At 40.0% G+C, this 18,483-nt stretch overlaps 1 protein-coding gene across 4 annotated transcripts in view; it reads left to right on the top strand.

Moving 5' to 3' along the window:
• Positions 1–18,201, top strand: part of LOC147030356 (band 4.1-like protein 5) — a 124,097-nt gene extending 105,896 nt beyond the window's left edge. For 3 of the 4 annotated variants that reach the window (XM_085874307.1, XM_085874308.1, XM_085874309.1), the window contains 2 exons: positions 4,322–4,431; positions 16,719–18,201. In XM_085874307.1, the coding sequence (XP_085730433.1) occupies positions 4,322–4,431; positions 16,719–16,791 (183 nt within the window). In that variant the 3' untranslated portion in view covers positions 16,792–18,201. Of the gene's footprint in view, positions 1–4,292; positions 4,432–16,718 lie in introns of those variants that run through there. The other variant, XM_085874310.1, reaches the window with a different exon arrangement.
• Positions 18,202–18,483: the final 282 nt, after the last annotated feature.

Raw genomic sequence — 18,483 nt, 5'->3', positions numbered from 1 at the left:
GCTTGGATTGCAGTCGTCAGAGAACGCACTGAGTCCAGCACTACGAACAACATACATGCACCAAAGGAAGGAAACCCCCGAGGTGCATGTATCACCCCCACTCCCCAACAATTGAGGATTTTAGAAATTTGGCCTATGCTGACCTCAAAAATAATAGGTGGTTGTATTCAGTGACCTGATGTGTAAATCCTCTTCAAATTTCAAGTCAATTGGATAAAAATTGCCAATTTTAGAAATTCCAGCCTATGTTGACACAAAAAAATAGTTGGTGGTTGAATTCAGTGACCTGATATGCAAGTCCTTTTCAAATTTTTTAAAGTCAATCGGATGAAAATTGAGGATTTTAGAAATTTTGTGTGAATTTTTTTTTTTTTTCCACCATTTTGTGAATTTTCATGAAGATTTGTTTAAAATTGTGACCTGTCAGCGATCAAAGGTGAGCAGACAAACATTAAACAATTAAAGACAAACAAACGGAAGTGATCAACATACTTGTCCAAAAAAAATTTTTTTGACAAGTAACAGACAAACTAATGGAACAGATCAACATACTTGGCAATTTTTTTTTCCCAATAACAAAGTCGACAAACTAATATACTTACAAGTCTTCGATTTTGCATGTAATAAACAAACTGACACAATAAACAATGCAACCAACCAATATCCTTGAAAAATATTCAATTTTCCCAAGTAACAAACAGACAAAGAAATGAAACAAGCCGGTTGGCGGACATGGGTAGTCGATCAAGTCGAATTTAGTCGTTTTTCAGCCGTTACAAGCCAACAAAAGCGTCCATAGACACGGTTCTTTCTCACACATAACTAGGACATACCATGAACCTACCATACCAGTTTCATGTATATCTGACTCATCGTCTCTGAGATATAACGAACTTCGTTTTTTTATTGTTTTCGACCAGGGTTCATTCAAAGTCTATCTTCTCCAACAGTTTTCATAGGATCCGGCTGGAAATTTTTGACAATATGGCTGAATGTACTGCCCACAGTCGCTCGTGGCCAGATTTTTGATTTTCGAAAAAATAAATTTTTGAGATTTTCTTGAAAATTTCAAAGGTCCATTGCTAGGCAATGGATGGGTCCATAGCAACGGTTCTCATTTGCACACAACTAGGTCATGGTATGAACCTACCAACCAAGTTTCATCGAAATCGCCATTGTATTAACGGAGCACTGGACCGAATAGACATACATACAGACAGACAGACAGACAGACAGACAGACAGACAGACAAACATATCGACGGAAATACTGATAATAAGGGTAGACTACATTGACTACCCAATATCACTCATAGAGTGACACTTGGCGAAATAGAACGGCACTCGGTAGAGCGCTTACCTCCGCCAGACTGAACAGTTTACATTTTGTATCCCACTGATAGGTTGGATCTTAATCCGGACCTCAACCAAAATCGAAGCGGCTTGTTCTTGTCACCTAGCCAACTCATCTACATAGGTTTATCATAACTCATGCACAACTTTTTGAGATATTGTACTATACATTGTTTTCAGTTCGGTACTATACATTGTGGGTGAACAGTCACTTAAATTTTAAATAATTCTCATATCTGGATGCGGGTGCAGATCTTCACCAAAATGATGCGTTGCTGCACTTGGCCGGTCACCTACATACCCAAATAATTTCAGACATTCAGACCAAAAAATGTTTTTTTCAAAAAAAAAGACAATTGCTTGAAAGCAGTGGCCAAAAATTGTCTGACAGACAGACAGAAAAACAAACAAATGCTACCGACTAACATACTTGGCGAAAAAAAGTTTTCACCAAGTAACAAACAGACAAACGAACAGACAGACAAGGGTAAAAACATAACCTACTTCCACCTTTGGTGGTGGAGGTAATGAGGAAGAGATCCCTCCTCCGCTGGGTATCAACATGGTTGAAATTAGCATGATAGAGGTCACAAGAGCAGTCAAGAATCTTGAAGAACAACAATGTCCCAGAACTTGACAATATTCCTGCAGAACTGCTGAAGAACATCCATGCAGCAAAACCCACTGACCTCTTCAACAAAATCTGGACAGCTGAGGATCTCCCAGATGACTGGACAAAGGGAGTCATCATCAAACTTCTGAAAAAGGGTAATCTCAGTGACTGCAACAATTGGAGAGGAATCACATTGTTGTCAGTACCTGTTAAGGTTTTCTGCACAGTACAGTACTTCTTCATGGCTTGAAAGCTTAAGTTGACTGCCTTTTGAAAGGATCAGGCTGGCCTCAGGAGTAAGTCATACAGTGAGCAGATCTTCATGCTCGGGAACATCATCGAGCAGAGTCTGGGATGCCAGAAGCTCCTTGTTGTCAACATTGTCGATTTCATGAAGGCTTTTGACAACATCCACTGGTAATCTCTCTGGAACATCATTCACTATCATGGCATCCCCAAGCGGTACAGTAACATCTTTGGTGCCCTCTTCCACAACTCTAGCTGCTGTGTCAGGATGAACTAAGGCACGACTGTCCCCTTCGACATCATCACAGGAGTCTGTCAAGGTTGCATCCTGTCAACCTTCTTGTTTCTCCTGGTCATTGATGTAATCATGAAGAAGGTGATGGTTGATCCACAGTTTGGCATACCATGGAACAACAATGTCTGATGGATCTGGACTTTATAGTTGACGTTGTACTCCTGGCCGAAGAGACGGTTCAGGTTCAGGAGATGACCACAAATCTGGAGGTATGTAGAAAAAACATTGGGCCACGCAGCAGCTATGAGAAAACCATCAGCTATGAGAGGACCAAGTCAATCAACCAACATCAAGGGCCGCCCATCACCATCGGGCATCATATTGTTGAAGATGTCAACCATTTCACCTATCTAGGAAGTAACGTCTCCAAGGATGGTGGTGATGCTGAGTTTGACTATGCTCCAGAATAGGTAAAGCAGCCTTGGTCTTCCTGCACCAATATAAAGTATGGACGACCACCACCATCATCACACCCATGAAGCTTTGTTTCTACATGAGCATCATGGTATCAATGGCAATCTATGGTGGTGAAACATGGAAGAGGGCAATAGATGTGACAGTGGCTGGATGTCTTTCACCAGCGATGTCTCCACAAGAACATGGGCCATGTCACCAATGAGGATGTGCTGTCACAAAGTGAACAACAACGCCTGAGTGATATTGTGATAGAGAGACGTCTGCGGTTGGCAGATCATGTCCTATGGCTACTCAAGAGGTGACCTGCTGGAGTCGCTATTGAATGTTTTCCACCTGGTGGGGGGAAAGAAAGAGAAGCCAAAAAAAATTGGAGGAGTACTTCAAATGAAGACTTAAATGAGAGGGTAATCACCTAGAGCGGAGTGAAAGAGCCAGTTTGGAACTGGATTCAATAGAGACTATTTACTGCCCAATGCCCCAAAACGGGGGTGGGGGTAACTAACTAACTAACTAACTAATTTGAGCACAGAACGAGCAGACTGTGATTGTGTGGATGGCAAGAAAATAAAGCCCTTTTGTTTCAACAGTGGGTAAAGCCCGAAACGTAGACACCTTTTCATCTTTCATGGCAGATAAATCAACCGTTTTCTTCTTTTCTGTATTCTCTTATGCCATCCTTGCAGAGACTGCAAGTTCTGTGCTTTAATTAGCAACGACATGTTAAATAAAGAGTTCATACTGATCATGAAATCTTGATTTCACAGAATGCAATGCAGAATTCAGAATGCAAGCACAATCCACATCATCAAATATATAAAGCTCTTTCACAATCCACTTGATCAAATATAGAAAGATCTTTTAAGCACTTACTCACTGATATAAATATTCAGTCTTTTGAAGATGGCCTCATTATGAAAAACCAACATTTTTTAACTTACCTTTTTTGGTGATGTTATAAACTGTACCTACTGTTCTGATAAGACTTAATTAAATGCAGTTCATGAATCACAAGTTTACTAGCTTAGTGCTGTAGTGTTCTTGAACTTAACAAAAGTTGATAGTAATAATATGGTAGGTTGGTCACTACGTCTACGATGTCACGATCTCTATGATATATTACGTCACACACAATAAATAAAGAGCTCGTACTGCTCACTCATTCTTAATTTTATATATTCATTTATCTACTTGTGAGCCATTAGTTTATCATCATTGATGTACTTATAGATTTACATCCTAGTGAGAAGGCAGTTGACTGCCTCCTCTTGCTGAACTATTATAGCATGTTGGATTGAAAGTTCACTGTTCTATCTCCCTTATTGGGCAAATACCTTATTTTGAAAAGCGATTTACTGTTCATTTCATTCAGACTCCTTTTCTTATTTCCTGAATCATCAGCTACGAGACCTTCTGCTGCTGGAGACGAACATGAGGCCTCAACACCCTTCTGAACAGGTGGCATCCTGGGTTGGTTCTGCCACGCCAAGCAGGCCCTCAGACGGTCCTGGGTGAGTCGCACATTCTTAGGGCATCCACAGTTTAGAATGGAGCAACATGCATCTGACATGGCCCTCCGGGAACTTCATTTTGTTCACCACATTTATGGTTGTGCCTCTTGGCCATATGAAAAATGGGGTAAACAGAACTAATGAAAAGGTGGAAGGCCATGTCAAACAATCCATCAGGGTTCTCCACTATTTTGCCTTTCTTGCTATGCCAAAGGAACCAAAAAGTTTTTTTCACCCTGCCAAGACTTTATTCAACAAGCCAAACTATTGTTATGGGAGGGGTGAGAGGAGGGGGTTCCATAGCTATATTGTGGTAAGAATAGCAGGGACCTTGTGACCGCGTAGCTTAGATTAGCTCCAGAGCTAATCACCTCTCATAACAGCTCCAGTGAACCATACCGCTGAGGTTGTTTGCATTGATCAAATACTCTCGAAGAGTACTTGACTGAATCAGGAATTGATTTTTTAATAATTTTTTCGTTGCCCGATTTAAACAAAACTTGATACTGCACACCGCAGGCGAATGGTGAGTAAAGTGGCCCTAAAATTTTGTGCTATCATGGACCGTTTTGGCTGTATTTCGGGAACATACATACATACTTACATACATACATATCTACAAGATAAGAGTTTTAATAATATACTAGATTATCCGTGAACCCATTGGGTTCCTGTTGTGACAGCGGTTGATGAAAAAAATCATTTCAAGAAAAAAAAAAAGATAGCTCCAGCGAACTATACCGCTGAGGTTGTTTGCATTGATCAAATTCTCCCGAAGAGTACTTTACTGAGTAGGGAATTGATTTTTTAAATAATGATACTGCACACCGCAGGCGATTCATGAGCACTAAAAATTGTGCGATATCATGTACCGTTTTGGCTGTATTTCAGGAACATAATACATACATACATATATACCAGATGAGAGTTTTAGTAATATATAGATAGATAGATTACCATCTCATCTCTCCTTCCCATAAAGCTTTAATAAACCATTTTACGTAATTGTAAAGGGACATTTTCCCATTTTCCTGCTTTCCTTTTGGAAGACGTCCTGCTCAGAGCGACTCTGTTGATGGACCCCTCTGATGCAACAATATTTTGAAGAGTAATAGCCATTACTTATGTGGGTTTTTTTAGCTGACATTGAGTATCCTTTTTTGTTATATTGAATATCCTTTCTCATATCAAGTATCCCTTTTTATCATATTAAGTATCCTTTTCATGATATCGAGTATCCTGTTTTTTCTTTGTCATTGTTTCGAGTGTCCGTTTTCATTCTATTGAGCATCCTTATTAGTTACATTGAGTGTCCTTTTTCGTAAAATCGTGTATCCTTTTTCGTAAAATCGAGTATCCTTTTTTGTTCAATTGAGCATCTTATTTTTGTTATATTGAATATCCCTTCTCATATCAGGTATCCCTTTTCATCATATTAAGTATGCTTTTTTTTTTTTCTTTATCATTATTTTGAGTATCCTTTATCGTTCTATTGAGCACCCTTTTTCGTTCTATTGAGCACCCTTTTTCGTTCTATTGAGCACCCTTTATCGTTCTATTGAGCACCCTTTATCGTTCTATTGAGCACCCTTTTTCGTTCTATTTAGCATCCTTTTTCGTTCTATTGAGCACCCTTTTTCGTTCTATTGAGCATCATTTTTCGTTCTGTTAAGTACCCTTTTTCATTCTATTGAGCACCCTTTTTCATTCCATTGAGCACCCTTTATCGTTCTGTTGAGCACCCTTTATCGTTCTGTTGAGCACCCTTTTTCATTCTATTGAGCATCATTTTTCGTTCTATTGAGCACCCTTTTTCCTTCTATTGAGCATCATTTTTCGTTCTATTGAGCATCCTTTATCGTTCTATTGAGCATCATTTTTCGTTCTGTTGAGTACCCTTTTTCATTCTATTGAGCACCCTTTATCGTTCTATTGAGCACCCTTTTTCATTCTATTGAGCACCCTTTTTCATTCCATTCAGCATCCTTTTTCGTTCTATTGAGCACTCTTTATCGTTCTATTGAGCACCCTTTTTCATTCTATTGAGCATCCTTTTTCGTTCTATTCAGCATCCTTTTTCGTTCTGTTGAGTACCCTTTTTCGTTCTGTTGAGTACCCTTTTTCATTCTATTGACCACCCTTTTTCATTTTATTGAGCACCCTTTTTTGTTCTATTGAGCATCATTTTTCATTCTATTGAGTACCCTTTATCGTTCTATTGAGCACCCTTTTTCGTTCTATTGAGCACCCTTTATCGTTCTATTGAGCACCCTTTTTCGTTCTATTGAGCACCCTTTTTCGTTCTATTGAGCATCCTTTTCCATTCTATTGAGCACCCTTTTTCGTTCTATTGAGTACCCTTTATCGTTCTATTGAGCACCCTTTTTCGTTCTATTGAGCATCCTTTTCCATTCTATTGAGCACCCTTTTTCGTTCTATTGAGCACCCTTTTTCATTCTATTGAGCACTCTTTATCGTTCTATTGAGCACCCTTTTTCGTTCTATTGAGCACCCTTTTTCGTTCTATTGAACACCCTTTATCGTTCTATTGAGCACCCTTTATCGTTCTATTGAGCACTCTTTATCGTTCTATTGAGCACCCTTTTTCATTCTATTCAGCATCCTTTTTCGTTCTATTGAGCACTCTTTATCGTTCTATTGAGCACCCTTTTTCATTCTATTCAGCATCCTTTTTCATTCTATTGACCACCCTTTTTCATTCTATTGAGCACCCTTTTTCATTCTATTGAGCATCATTTTTCGTTCCATTGAGTACTCTTTATCGTTCTATTGAGCACCCTTTTTCGTTCTATTGAGCATCCTTTTTTATTCTATTGAGCACCCTTTTTCCTTCTATTGAGCACCCTTTTCGTTCTATTGAGCACCCTTTTTCATTCTATTGAGCACCCTTTTTCGTTCTATTGAGCACCCTTTTTCGTTCTATTGAGCACCCTTTATTGTTCTATTGAGCACTCTTTATCGTTCTATTGAGCACCCTTTTTCGTTCTATTCAGCATCCTTTTTCGTTCTATTGAGCACCCTTTTTCGTTCTATTCAGCATCCTTTTTCATTCTATTGACCACCCTTTTTCGTTCAATTGAGCACCCTTTTTCGTTCTATTGAGCATGATTTTTCGTTCTATTGAGTACCCTTTATCGTTCTATTGAGTACCCTTTATCGTTCTATTGAGCATCCTTTTTCATTCTCGTGAGCACCCTTTTTCATTCAGTTGAGCACCCTTTTTCGTTCTATTGAGCACCCTTTATCATTCTATTGAGCATCCTTTTTCATTCTATTGAGCACCCTTTTTCGTTCTATTGAGTACCCTTTTTCGTTCTATTGAGTACCCTTTTTCGTTCTATTGAGCACTCTTTATCGTTCTATTGAGCACCCTTTTTCGTTCTCTTGAGGACCCTTTTTCATTCTATTGACCACCCTTTTTCGTTCTATTGAGCACCCTTTTTCGTTCTATTGAGCATCCTTTTTCATTCTCGTGAGCACCCTTTTTCGTTCAGTTGAGCACCCTTTTTCGTTCTATTGAGCACCCTTTATCGTTCTATTGAGCATCCTTTTTCATTCTATTGAGCACCCTTTTTCGTTCTATTGAGTACCCTTTTTCGTTCTATTGAGTACCCTTTTTCGTTCTATTGAGCACTCTTTATCGTTCTATTGAGCACCCTTTTTCGTTCTCTTGAGCACCCTTTTTCGTTCTATTGAGCACTCTTTATCGTTCTATTGAGCACCCTTTTTTATTCTCTTGAGTACCCTTTTTCGTTCTATTGAGTACCCTTTTTCGTTCTATTGAGCACTCTTTATCGTTCTAATGAGCACCCTTTTTCATTCTCTTGAGCACCCTTTTTCGTTCTGTTGAGCACCCTTTGTCGTTCTATTGAGCACTCTTTATCGTTCTATTGAGCACCCTTTTTCGTTCTATTCAGCATCCTTTTTCGTTCTATTGAGCACCCTTTGTCGTTCTATTGAGCATCATTTTTCGTTCTATTGAGCACCCTTTATCGTTCTATTGAGGACCCTTTATCGTTCTATTGAGTACCCTTTTTCGTTCTATTGAGTACCCTTTTTCATTCTATAGAGCACCCTTTTCATTCTATTGAGCACCCTTTATCGTTCTATTGAGCATCATTTTTCGTTCTATTGAGCACCCTTTATCGTTCTATTGAGCACCCTTTTTCGTTCCATTGAGCATCCTTTTTCATTCTCGTGAGCACCCTTTTTCGTTCTGTTGAGCACCCTTTTTCGTTCTATTGAGCACCCTTTATCGTTCTATTGAGCATCCTTTTTCATTCTATTGAGCACCCTTTTTCGTTCTATTGAGTACCCTTTTTCGTTCTATCGAGTACCCTTTTTCGTTCTATTGAGCACTCTTTATCGTTCTATTGAGCACCCTTTTTCGTTCTATTGAGTACCCTTTTTCGTTCTATTGAGCACTCTTTATCGTTCTATTGAGCACCCTTTTTCATTCTCTTGAGCACCCTTTTTCGTTCTGTTGAGCACCCTTTATCGTTCTATTGAGCACTCTTTTTCGTTCTATTGAGTACCCTTTTTCATTCTATAGAGCACCCTTTTTCATTCTATTGAGCACCCTTTATCGTTCTATTGAGCATCATTTTTCGTTCTATTGAGCACCCTTTTTCATTCTATTCAGCATCCTTTTTCGTTCTATTGAGCACCCTTTATCGTTCTATTGAGCATCATTTTTCGTTCTATTGAGCACCCTTTTTCATTCTATTCAGCATCCTTTTTCGTTCTATTGAGCATCATTTTTCATTCTATTGAGCATCCTTTTTCATTCCATTGAGCATCCTTTTTCATTCTATTGAGCACCCTTTTTCGTTCTGTTGAGCACCCTTTATCATTCTATTGAGCACCCTTTTTCATTCTATTGAGTACCCTTTTTCGTTCTATTGAGCACCCTTTATCGTTCTATTGAGCACCCTTTATCGTTCTATTGAGCACCCTTTTTATTCTCTTGAGTACCTTTTTTCGTTCTATTGAGCACCCTTTTTCGTTCGATTGAGCACCCTTTATCGTTCTATTGAGCACTCTTTATCGTTCTATTGAGCACCCTTTTTCGTTCTATTCAGCATCCTTTTTCGTTCTATTGAGCACCCTTTTTCGTTCTATTCAGCATCCTTTTTCATTCTATTGACCACCCTTTTTCGTTCTATTGCGCACCCTTTTTCATTCTATCGAGCATCATTTTTCGTTCTATTGAGTACCCTTTTTCGTTCTATTGAGCATCATTTTTCATTCTATTGAGCATCCTTTTTCATTCTCGTGAGCACCCTTTTTCGTTCTATTGAGCATTCTTTTTCATTCTTTTGAGCATCCTTTTTCATTCTATTGAGTACCCTTTTTTCGTTCTATTGAGTACCCTTTTTCGTCCTATTGAGCACTCTTTATCGTTCTATTGAGTATCCTTTTTCGTTCTCTTGAGCACCCTTTTTCGTTCTATTGAGCACTCTTTATCGTTCTATTGAGCACCCTTTTTTATTCTCTTGAGTACCCTTTTTCGTTCTATTGAGTACCCTTTTTCGTTCTATTGAGCACTCTTTATCGTTCTATTGAGCACCCTTTTTCATTCTCTTGAGCACCCTTTTTTGTTCTGTTGAGCACCCTTTATCATTCTATTGAGCACCCTTTTTCATTCTATTGAGTACCCTTTTTCGTTCTATTGAGCACCCTTTATCGTTCTATTGAGCACCCTTTATCGTTCTATTGAGTACCCTTTTTCGTTCTATTGAGCACCCTTTTTCGTTCTATTGAGTACCCTTTTTCGTTTTATTGAGCACTCTTTATCATTCTATTGAGCACCCTTTTTCATTCTCTTGAGCACCCTTTTTCGTTCTGTTGAGCACCCTTTATCATTCTATTGAGCATCCTTTTTCATTCTATTGAGCATCATTTTTCGTTCCATTGAGTACTCTTTATCGTTCTATTGAGCACCCTTTTTCGTTCTATTGAGCATCCTTTTTTATTCTATTGAGCCCCCTTTTTCCTTCTATTGAGCACCCTTTTCGTTCTATTGAGCACCCTTTTTCATTCTATTGAGCACCCTTTTTCGTTCTATTGAGCACCCTTTTTCGTTCTATTGAGCACCCTTTATCGTTCTATTGAGCACTCTTTATCGTTCTATTGAGCACCCTTTTTCGTTCTATTCAGCATCCTTTTTCGTTCTATTGAGCACCCTTTTTCGTTCTATTCAGCATCCTTTTTCATTCTATTGACCACCCTTTTTCGTTCAATTGAGCACCCTTTTTCGTTCTATTGAGCATGATTTTTTGTTCTATTGAGTACCCTTTATCGTTCTATTGAGCATCCTTTTTCATTCTCGTGAGCACCCTTTTTCGTTCAGTTGAGCACCCTTTTTCGTTCTATTGAGCACCCTTTATCGTTCTATTGAGCATCCTTTTTCATTCTATTGAGCACCCTTTTTCGTTCTATTGAGTACCCTTTTTCGTTCTATTGAGTACCCTTTTTCGTTCTATTGAGCACTCTTTATCGTTCTATTGAGCACCCTTTTTCGTTCTCTTGAGGACCCTTTTTCGTTCTATTGAGCACTCTTTATCGTTCAATTGAGCACCCTTTTTTATTCTCTTGAGTACCCGTTTTTGTTCTATTGAGTACCCTTTTTCGTTCTATTGAGCACTCTTTATCGTTCTATTGAGCACCCTTTTTCATTCTCTTGAGCACCCTTTTTCGTTCTGTTGAGCACCCTTTATCGTTCTATTGAGCACTCTTTATCGTTCTATTGAGCACCCTTTTTCGTTCTATTCAGCATCCTTTTTCATTCTATTGACCACCCTTTTTCGTTCTATTGAGCACCCTTTTTCGTTCTATTGAGCATCCTTTTTCATCCTCGTGAGCACCCTTTTTCGTTCAGCTGAGCACCCTTTTTCGTTCTATTGAGCACCCTTTATCGTTCTATTGAGCATCCTTTTTCATTCTATTGAGCACCCTTTTTCGTTCTATTGAGTACCCTTTTTCGTTCTATTGAGTACCCTTTTTCGTTCTATTGAGCACTCTTTATCGTTCTATTGAGCACCCTTTTTCGTTCTCTTGAGCACCCTTTTTCGTTCTATTGAGCACTCTTTATCGTTCTATTGAGCACCCTTTTTTATTCTCTTGAGTACCCTTTTTCGTTCTATTGAGCACTCTTTATCATTCTATTGAGCACCCTTTTTCATTCTCTTGAGCACCCTTTTTCGTTCTGTTGAGCACCCTTTATCGTTCTATTGAGCACTCTTTATCGTTCTATTGAGCACCCTTTTTCGTTCTATTCAGCATCCTTTTTCGTTCTATTGAGCACCCTTTGTCGTTCTATTGAGCATCATTTTTCGTTCTATTGAGCACCCTTTATCGTTCTATTGAGGACCCTTTATCGTTCTATTGAGTACCCTTTTTCGTTCTATTGAGTACCCTTTTTCATTCTATAGAGCACCCTTTTCATTCTATTGAGCACCCTTTATCGTTCTATTGAGCATCATTTTTCGTTCTATTGAGCACCCTTTATTGTTCTATTGAGCACCCTTTTTCGTTCCATTGAGCATCCTTTTTCATTCTCGTGAGCACCCTTTTTCGTTCTGTTGAGCACCCTTTTTCGTTCTATTGAGCACCCTTCATCGTTCTATTGAGCATCCTTTTTCATTCTATTGAGCACCCTTTTTCGTTCTATTGAGTACCCTTTTTCGTTCTATTGAGCACTCTTTATCGTTCTATTGAGCACCCTTTTTCGTTCTCTTGAGTACCCTTTTTCGTTCTATTGAGTACCCTTTTTCGTTCTATTGAGCACTCTTTATCGTTCTATTGAGCACCCTTTTTCATTCTCTTGAGCACCCTTTTTCGTTCTGTTGAGCACCCTTTATCGTTCTCTTGAGCACCCTTTTTCGTTCTGTTGAGCACCCTTTATCGTTCTATTGAGCACTCTTTTTCGTTCTATTGAGTACCCTTTTTCATTCTATAGAGCACCCTTTTTCATTCTATTGAGCACCCTTTATCGTTCTATTGAGCATCATTTTTCGTTCTATTGAGCACCCTTTTTCATTCTATTCAGCATCCTTTTTCGTTCTATTGAGCATCATTTTTCATTCTATTGAGCATCCTTTTTCATTTCATTGAGCATCCTTTTTCATTCTATTGAGCACCCTTTTTCGTTCTATTGAGCACTCTTTATCGTTCTATTGAGCACCCTTTTTTATTCTCTTGAGTACCTTTTTTCGTTCTATTCAGCACCCTTTTTCGTTCGATTGAGCACCTTTTATCGTTCTATTGAGCACTCTTTATCGTTCTATTGAGCACCCTTTTTCGTTCTATTCAGCATCCTTTTTCGTTCTATTGAGCACCCTTTTTCATTCTATTCAGCATCCTTTTTCATTCTATTGACCACCCTTTTTCGTTCTATTGCGCACCCTTTTTCGTTCTATCGAGCATCATTTTTCGTTCTATTGAGTACCCTTTTTCGTTCTATTGAGCATCATTTTTCATTCTATTGAGCATCCTTTTTCATTCTCGTGAGCACCCTTTTTCGTTCTATTGAGCATTCTTTTTCATTCTTTTGAGCATCCTTTTTCATTCTATTGAGTACCCTTTTTTCGTTCTATTGAGTACCCTTTTTCGTCCTATTGAGCACTCTTTATCGTTCTATTGAGTGTCCTTTTTCGTTCTCTTGAGCACCCTTTTTCGTTCTATTGAGCACTCTTTATCGTTCTATTGAGCACCCTTTTTTATTCTCTTGAGTACCCTTTTTCGTTCTATTGAGTACCATTTTTCGTTCTATTGAGTACCCTTTTTCGTTCTATTGAGCACTCTTTATCGTTCTATTGAGCACCCTTTTTCATTCTCTTGAGCACCCTTTTTCGTTCTGTTGAGCACCCTTTATCGTTCTATTGAGTACCCTTTTTCGTTCTATTGAGCACCCTTTTTCGTTCTATTGAGTACCCTTTTTCGTTTTATTGAGCACTCTTTATCGTTCTATTGAGCACCCTTTTTCATTCTCTTGAGCACTTGAGCATAAGGCTTAATGAATAGCTTGTACATAAATAACATTTAGCACAAAGACATGAGTAGTCAATAGAGAAATCACCACTTTTTTACCAGGGATCCGAGCATTTGAGCTTACCTAGTGTTCAGTTGGGAATTCTAGGCAGGCCACACCCTGAGCTGAAACATGATGAATATGACGATGGAAATAAAATTAATAGATCCAATAAACAAATTTCGTATTTGCCGATCAACCACTGACTGACTGATTGACTGACTGAACATCATGGGAATGCAAGTGTCAGTTTGTGACAAACTTCAACAAATGTGTGGGTGAAAAGGGGATGATGGGGGGGGGGGATGGTGGAGTGGATGGAGGAGTGGTAGCCTTGAAGTATACACACACCTCTAAGCTGTCTAGCCTGAGTTGAAATCTCAACCCAGCTATTAACTGCCATGCTGGAGTTTTGCATTGGATAAACTGCAAATTCCTACACCCTCAGTTGAGTATTCTGCATCAGAGTGGAAACTTAACCCACGGTCACAACGATCCCACGACGCATTTGTTCCACGACACGACAGAAAATTTGGGCAAATTGTGGGTCATCAGGGGTCGTCGCAAGACAGTCCTACGAAATTTGAGCATCGTGGCATCGACTTGCCGTCGTGAGGCAAAATTGGACATGCACCTTTTTTGCTCGACGATTTTTTGTGGTATCTATGTCTTGTGGCTGTCGTGAGTCTGTCCTACGACAGTCTTGCGTTATATAGTCGGGAGACGGATGCGCGAGCATCCCACGAGTGACACACGACCTGATCACGTGAAAAACAGCCCCCCGACAATATCCGACAACTCACGATGGTCCCACGACTGTCGCACGACTGACTTGCGACACACCCACGACATGTCTTTTTTTCTGTCGCGTCCCCATCGCCAAACTATCTTTAATGTGTCGTAGCCCTTGTGACCACTCGAAATAGATTTCGGGCATGTTGCAAGATCTGGCTACAACAAATATTTTATGGGTCTAACATGTCAAAATTTCGTATGATCCGTTGTGCCCGGGGCTTGAACCGACATTGTACCCACAAGCAAAATTAACTGCTTTAGCAGAACCAATGGAGTGTGTGTGTTTTTGTTTGTTTTTGTGTTTGTGAGTGAGTGTATCAGTGTATGTTTGTGAGTTTGTTTTTGTTTGGGGGTGTGTATGTATTTGTTTTTGTTTGGGGGTGTGTGTTTGTGTGCTTGTTTTTTATTATTTATTTATTTGTGTGTTTGTGTGTGTGAGTGTGTGTGTGTTTTTGTGTGTGTGATATTGTTAGGTACAGTTCCGACATAAATTCCTTCCTCTTCTCCAATGGCTTGATTTCCGACCATCGATTTGGATTTAGACCAGACCACTCAGCCCTGGACATGCTACTTCTGCTTTCCCAACAATGGATGGAGCTACTAAATGCCAAAATGTGAGATCAGAGCCATCTCCCTAGTCATATCACAAGTTTTCTATACAATCTGGCATCCCGCACTGCTCACCAAACTCTCTTCATATGGTATCCAAGGCAATCTCCACTCACAGCTCGTGGACTTCCTCTCCTATCATAGTCAACACGTGGCTCTTAATGGAGTTCTCTCATCTCCTCTTCCCGTCAAGACTGGAGTTCCTCAAGGCAGCGTTCTTGGCCTTGTGCTTCTTCTGGTTATCATCAATGATCTCTGACTCTCTGGAAAATCCTCTTTATCTCTTTGCTAATGACTCCACCCTCTGCCGTACCATCTTTCATCCCTCTTCACTATGCAGACGTGAATTAACATCACAAGTTGGTCAAACACTTGGGATATGTCTTTCATTCCTGATAAATCTCACACCCTCACCATGTCTCTCCAAAAGGACCAGCTGGAACCCACCCCCCCCACTCCATCTTCTTTCTCAACAATCCCCTTGAAGAAGTCCTTTCATTCAAGCTTTTGGGTCTCACTATCTGCCACGATATTTCCTGGGAAAGCCACATCTCCAAGCTGGCCTCCAGAGCCAGTCGCCGACTGGGCAGCCTGCGTTATGCAAAATCCTTCCTTGGCACACCTGAGCTTCGAACAATTTACAAAACTTTCATCTACAGTCTGATGGAGTACTGCTCCCCCTTCTGGAGTGGTGCTCCTGCCTCACATGTAGCTCTACTTCACACTGTGGAAACCAAGTCTTTCAGGATCAGTGGTATCTCCTGCATTAAAGCTGAGTTTTTGAGTCTCTCACTCTCTCACCAGTGACAGGTCAGTGGTATTTCTGTCTTCTACCGTCTCCTCTCCAGCCTTGCCACCCCCCTCTTGCTCTGTCTGTGATCTGTCCCCTCCCCTATATTTTCTCAGGGTGCTCAAAGTCCACCAAAAAAACCACTTCTGGTGAAATTGTCAAAATCGCGAATTACTGCTCACCTTCACTCTTTCATTCCTCTTTTTTCCCACCTCTGGAACAAACTCCCACACTCTCTTCAATCCCACTCCTCCCTCCAGGTCTTCAAAACAGCTGTTCACCCCCATCTCATATCTTCCCCCATCCAAAATATTGATCTTTTCAACCCCCTTTAATCCCCCCAAACCCACCTCCTTCAAATTCCCTGTTTTCCTTCCTTGAAAGTCCCTGTAGTGCCATCTTGTTTTGCCCGTGTCCCCCACCCCATCCCTCTCCTTTCCACAGATATCCTATTGTATTTGTTCCCCACTATTTTGTGCTTCTCTCTCCTACCCGTCTTGTCTCCTGTCTTGTTATATGTTTCTGTGTATTAGCTCTTCCATGAGCCCCGACTTGGTATCCAAAAAAAAGAGGTGTGTGTGTGTGTGTGTGTGTGTGTGTGTGTGTGTGTGTGTGTGTGTGTGTGTGTGTGTGTGTGTGTGTGTGTGTGTGTGTGTGTGTGTGTGTGTGTGTGTGTGTGTGTGTGTAGTACACTTAGAGATGTTTTGCTATGCAATGTTTTCAACAAGAGAAACGAAATCGTTCTCCAGGATGGATTGGCCTTCATAACACAACAATCCAGGTTAATGGCTGCACACTGTACAATCAATTATTGCTTCCTCTGTCATGGCTTCACAAAGTGACTTTTTTTTCTTACTTTTGTAAGGGATAAAGTGTGCTCGTACACACACTATTGGGGTTGAAAAGTTACTTTGAGCCGAAGAAAACTACAACAGCATGTACAAGTAATTTTCTAACATTCTCGAGCCCTGCCACAAAACCAACCTGTATGTTTGTGTCTGAGGTTTTGTTGTGCTCACTGTCTCTCCATTCCCTCTGCAGGAAGGTTAATGACAGGACTGGACAGAAAAGCGTGCGAAGACCTCCATGTCCACCACTCACCACCGAGCTGTGACTTCACCTCTGAAGCAAGTCGGAAGCAAGCGGAGGTCGCTTGAACCACCAGGATACGGAATGATAATATGCAAGAAATGATATGAAATCTTCTCTTCCAAGAACACAAGTGCTCTCATTTGAACGACTTTTTTTTTTTTTTCAAATCCAATAGCTATTAATTATTTGTCTTGAGGTGACCATCATGATTCCAACAGTGAAGACTGAGAAAACAGTAAAGACATTGGTGAAAGATCGTTGCCAATAGGTATATGGAATATGGGAAAGTGATGGCTGTGAGTGGAAGTAAGTTTGTTGTAAATTTGAGAGAATGGTTGGATGCGGTAAAGAGTTCTAAAGTATTGCACGAATGAGGGTGGAAGGAAATGTGGTGGTTCAGCATAGCTGAACTGGAGAAATAAAAAGAGAGTCGCATCTTAGTGAAATACTTCTGATGTGTTACAGTCAGACCTGAGCTAAGTTACAAGACAAACACCAGTAGCAGTGCCCAGGATTTTAAACTTGATGCTGTGAAGCACAAGGGACCACATCACCATCAAGCCACTGTCTCCACAAAAGCCTTCGAAGCACTGATAAACATGTGGACTTTGTGGTTCTTTCCAGGAATCTTCAACACAACCTGTTTGCTGACATTGACACTCCAGTAACCTTTTGTGCATTGAAACTGGCACGTGCAGCCTCAAACAGTCAACAGATGTGGGCAGGAATGAGGAGAAGGAAGTGTTCATTACCAAAACGAAGCTAACTCATGACCAAAAGAACCTGATAAATTGGTTGTTTTCCACCCCAACGGTTCAAATCCGATTTCATCTCCATGAAGATTTATATGAAATGATAGTATGTAGATATTTTAATGATGATGAGTACAGAAGAAAAGTTTTTAACTGTAACTATAAAGACCCAAGTGCTTTACGATGATGTACAGACACCGCAAGTATGCGGCATGACCTGTCCCTAAAGGTGTGTCCACAAAAGCCTGTCCGTAATTCAATTAGCAGACGCGTGATTGACTAACGGTTTAAATAAAGTTAGTTACCCAATACCATATAAGTAAACTTGTAATGAAATGATACGATTCAAGATAACACCGCGTGGAGGTTTGGCAACACAACCTTGAATTTCAAACTGCCTGTGATTTTGATAACTGCACACAGGGGCTCGTTACCAGCGTGGATGTTTCATCGGACAGTTTATATATCGACACATTTGTAGCATAATGAATATTGCAATTTTAAGTAATAAACGAAAATATATTTCACTCTCTGCCTTGTTAGATTAATGAAGACCTACCGTTACAGTTCTCTGCAGACCCAGAGGGAGGAGGAACAGCCATGTGGTTTCTGGATGCTTCTTGGCATGTAACCGCTCCATGCAATAAACAAGGTGTTCCCCTGACTGCCTTGCCCACCAAGTCTGTGTCATTTGGATTTATTTGCTGGGCTTATGGACATTTTTTTCACATATGCTTAGGATCCTTTGCCTCCACTCAAAGGTGTCGACAAAAACATTAACCAAAAGGAGGTGTTTTGGAGAAAAGAGAAAATGCTTTATCGCAGACTTGCAATAACTAGTGCAGATCACGTAGTGGAGAACAGGCATTCAATAATGTAGAAACTCACTGAATAAGCTAGTTGTGGCCCTTTTCTTTTTTTCGTATAATCTAACGCTCGTGTAAGAGTGGTAACGTACATGA

The sequence above is a fragment of the Eptatretus burgeri genome, chromosome 3 (genome assembly GCF_056783735.1).
Source record: "Eptatretus burgeri isolate ZD-2024b chromosome 3, Ebu_testis_v1, whole genome shotgun sequence".
NCBI lineage: Eukaryota > Metazoa > Chordata > Myxini > Myxiniformes > Myxinidae > Eptatretus > Eptatretus burgeri.
This window is presented reverse-complemented; position numbering and strand designations above follow the sequence as displayed.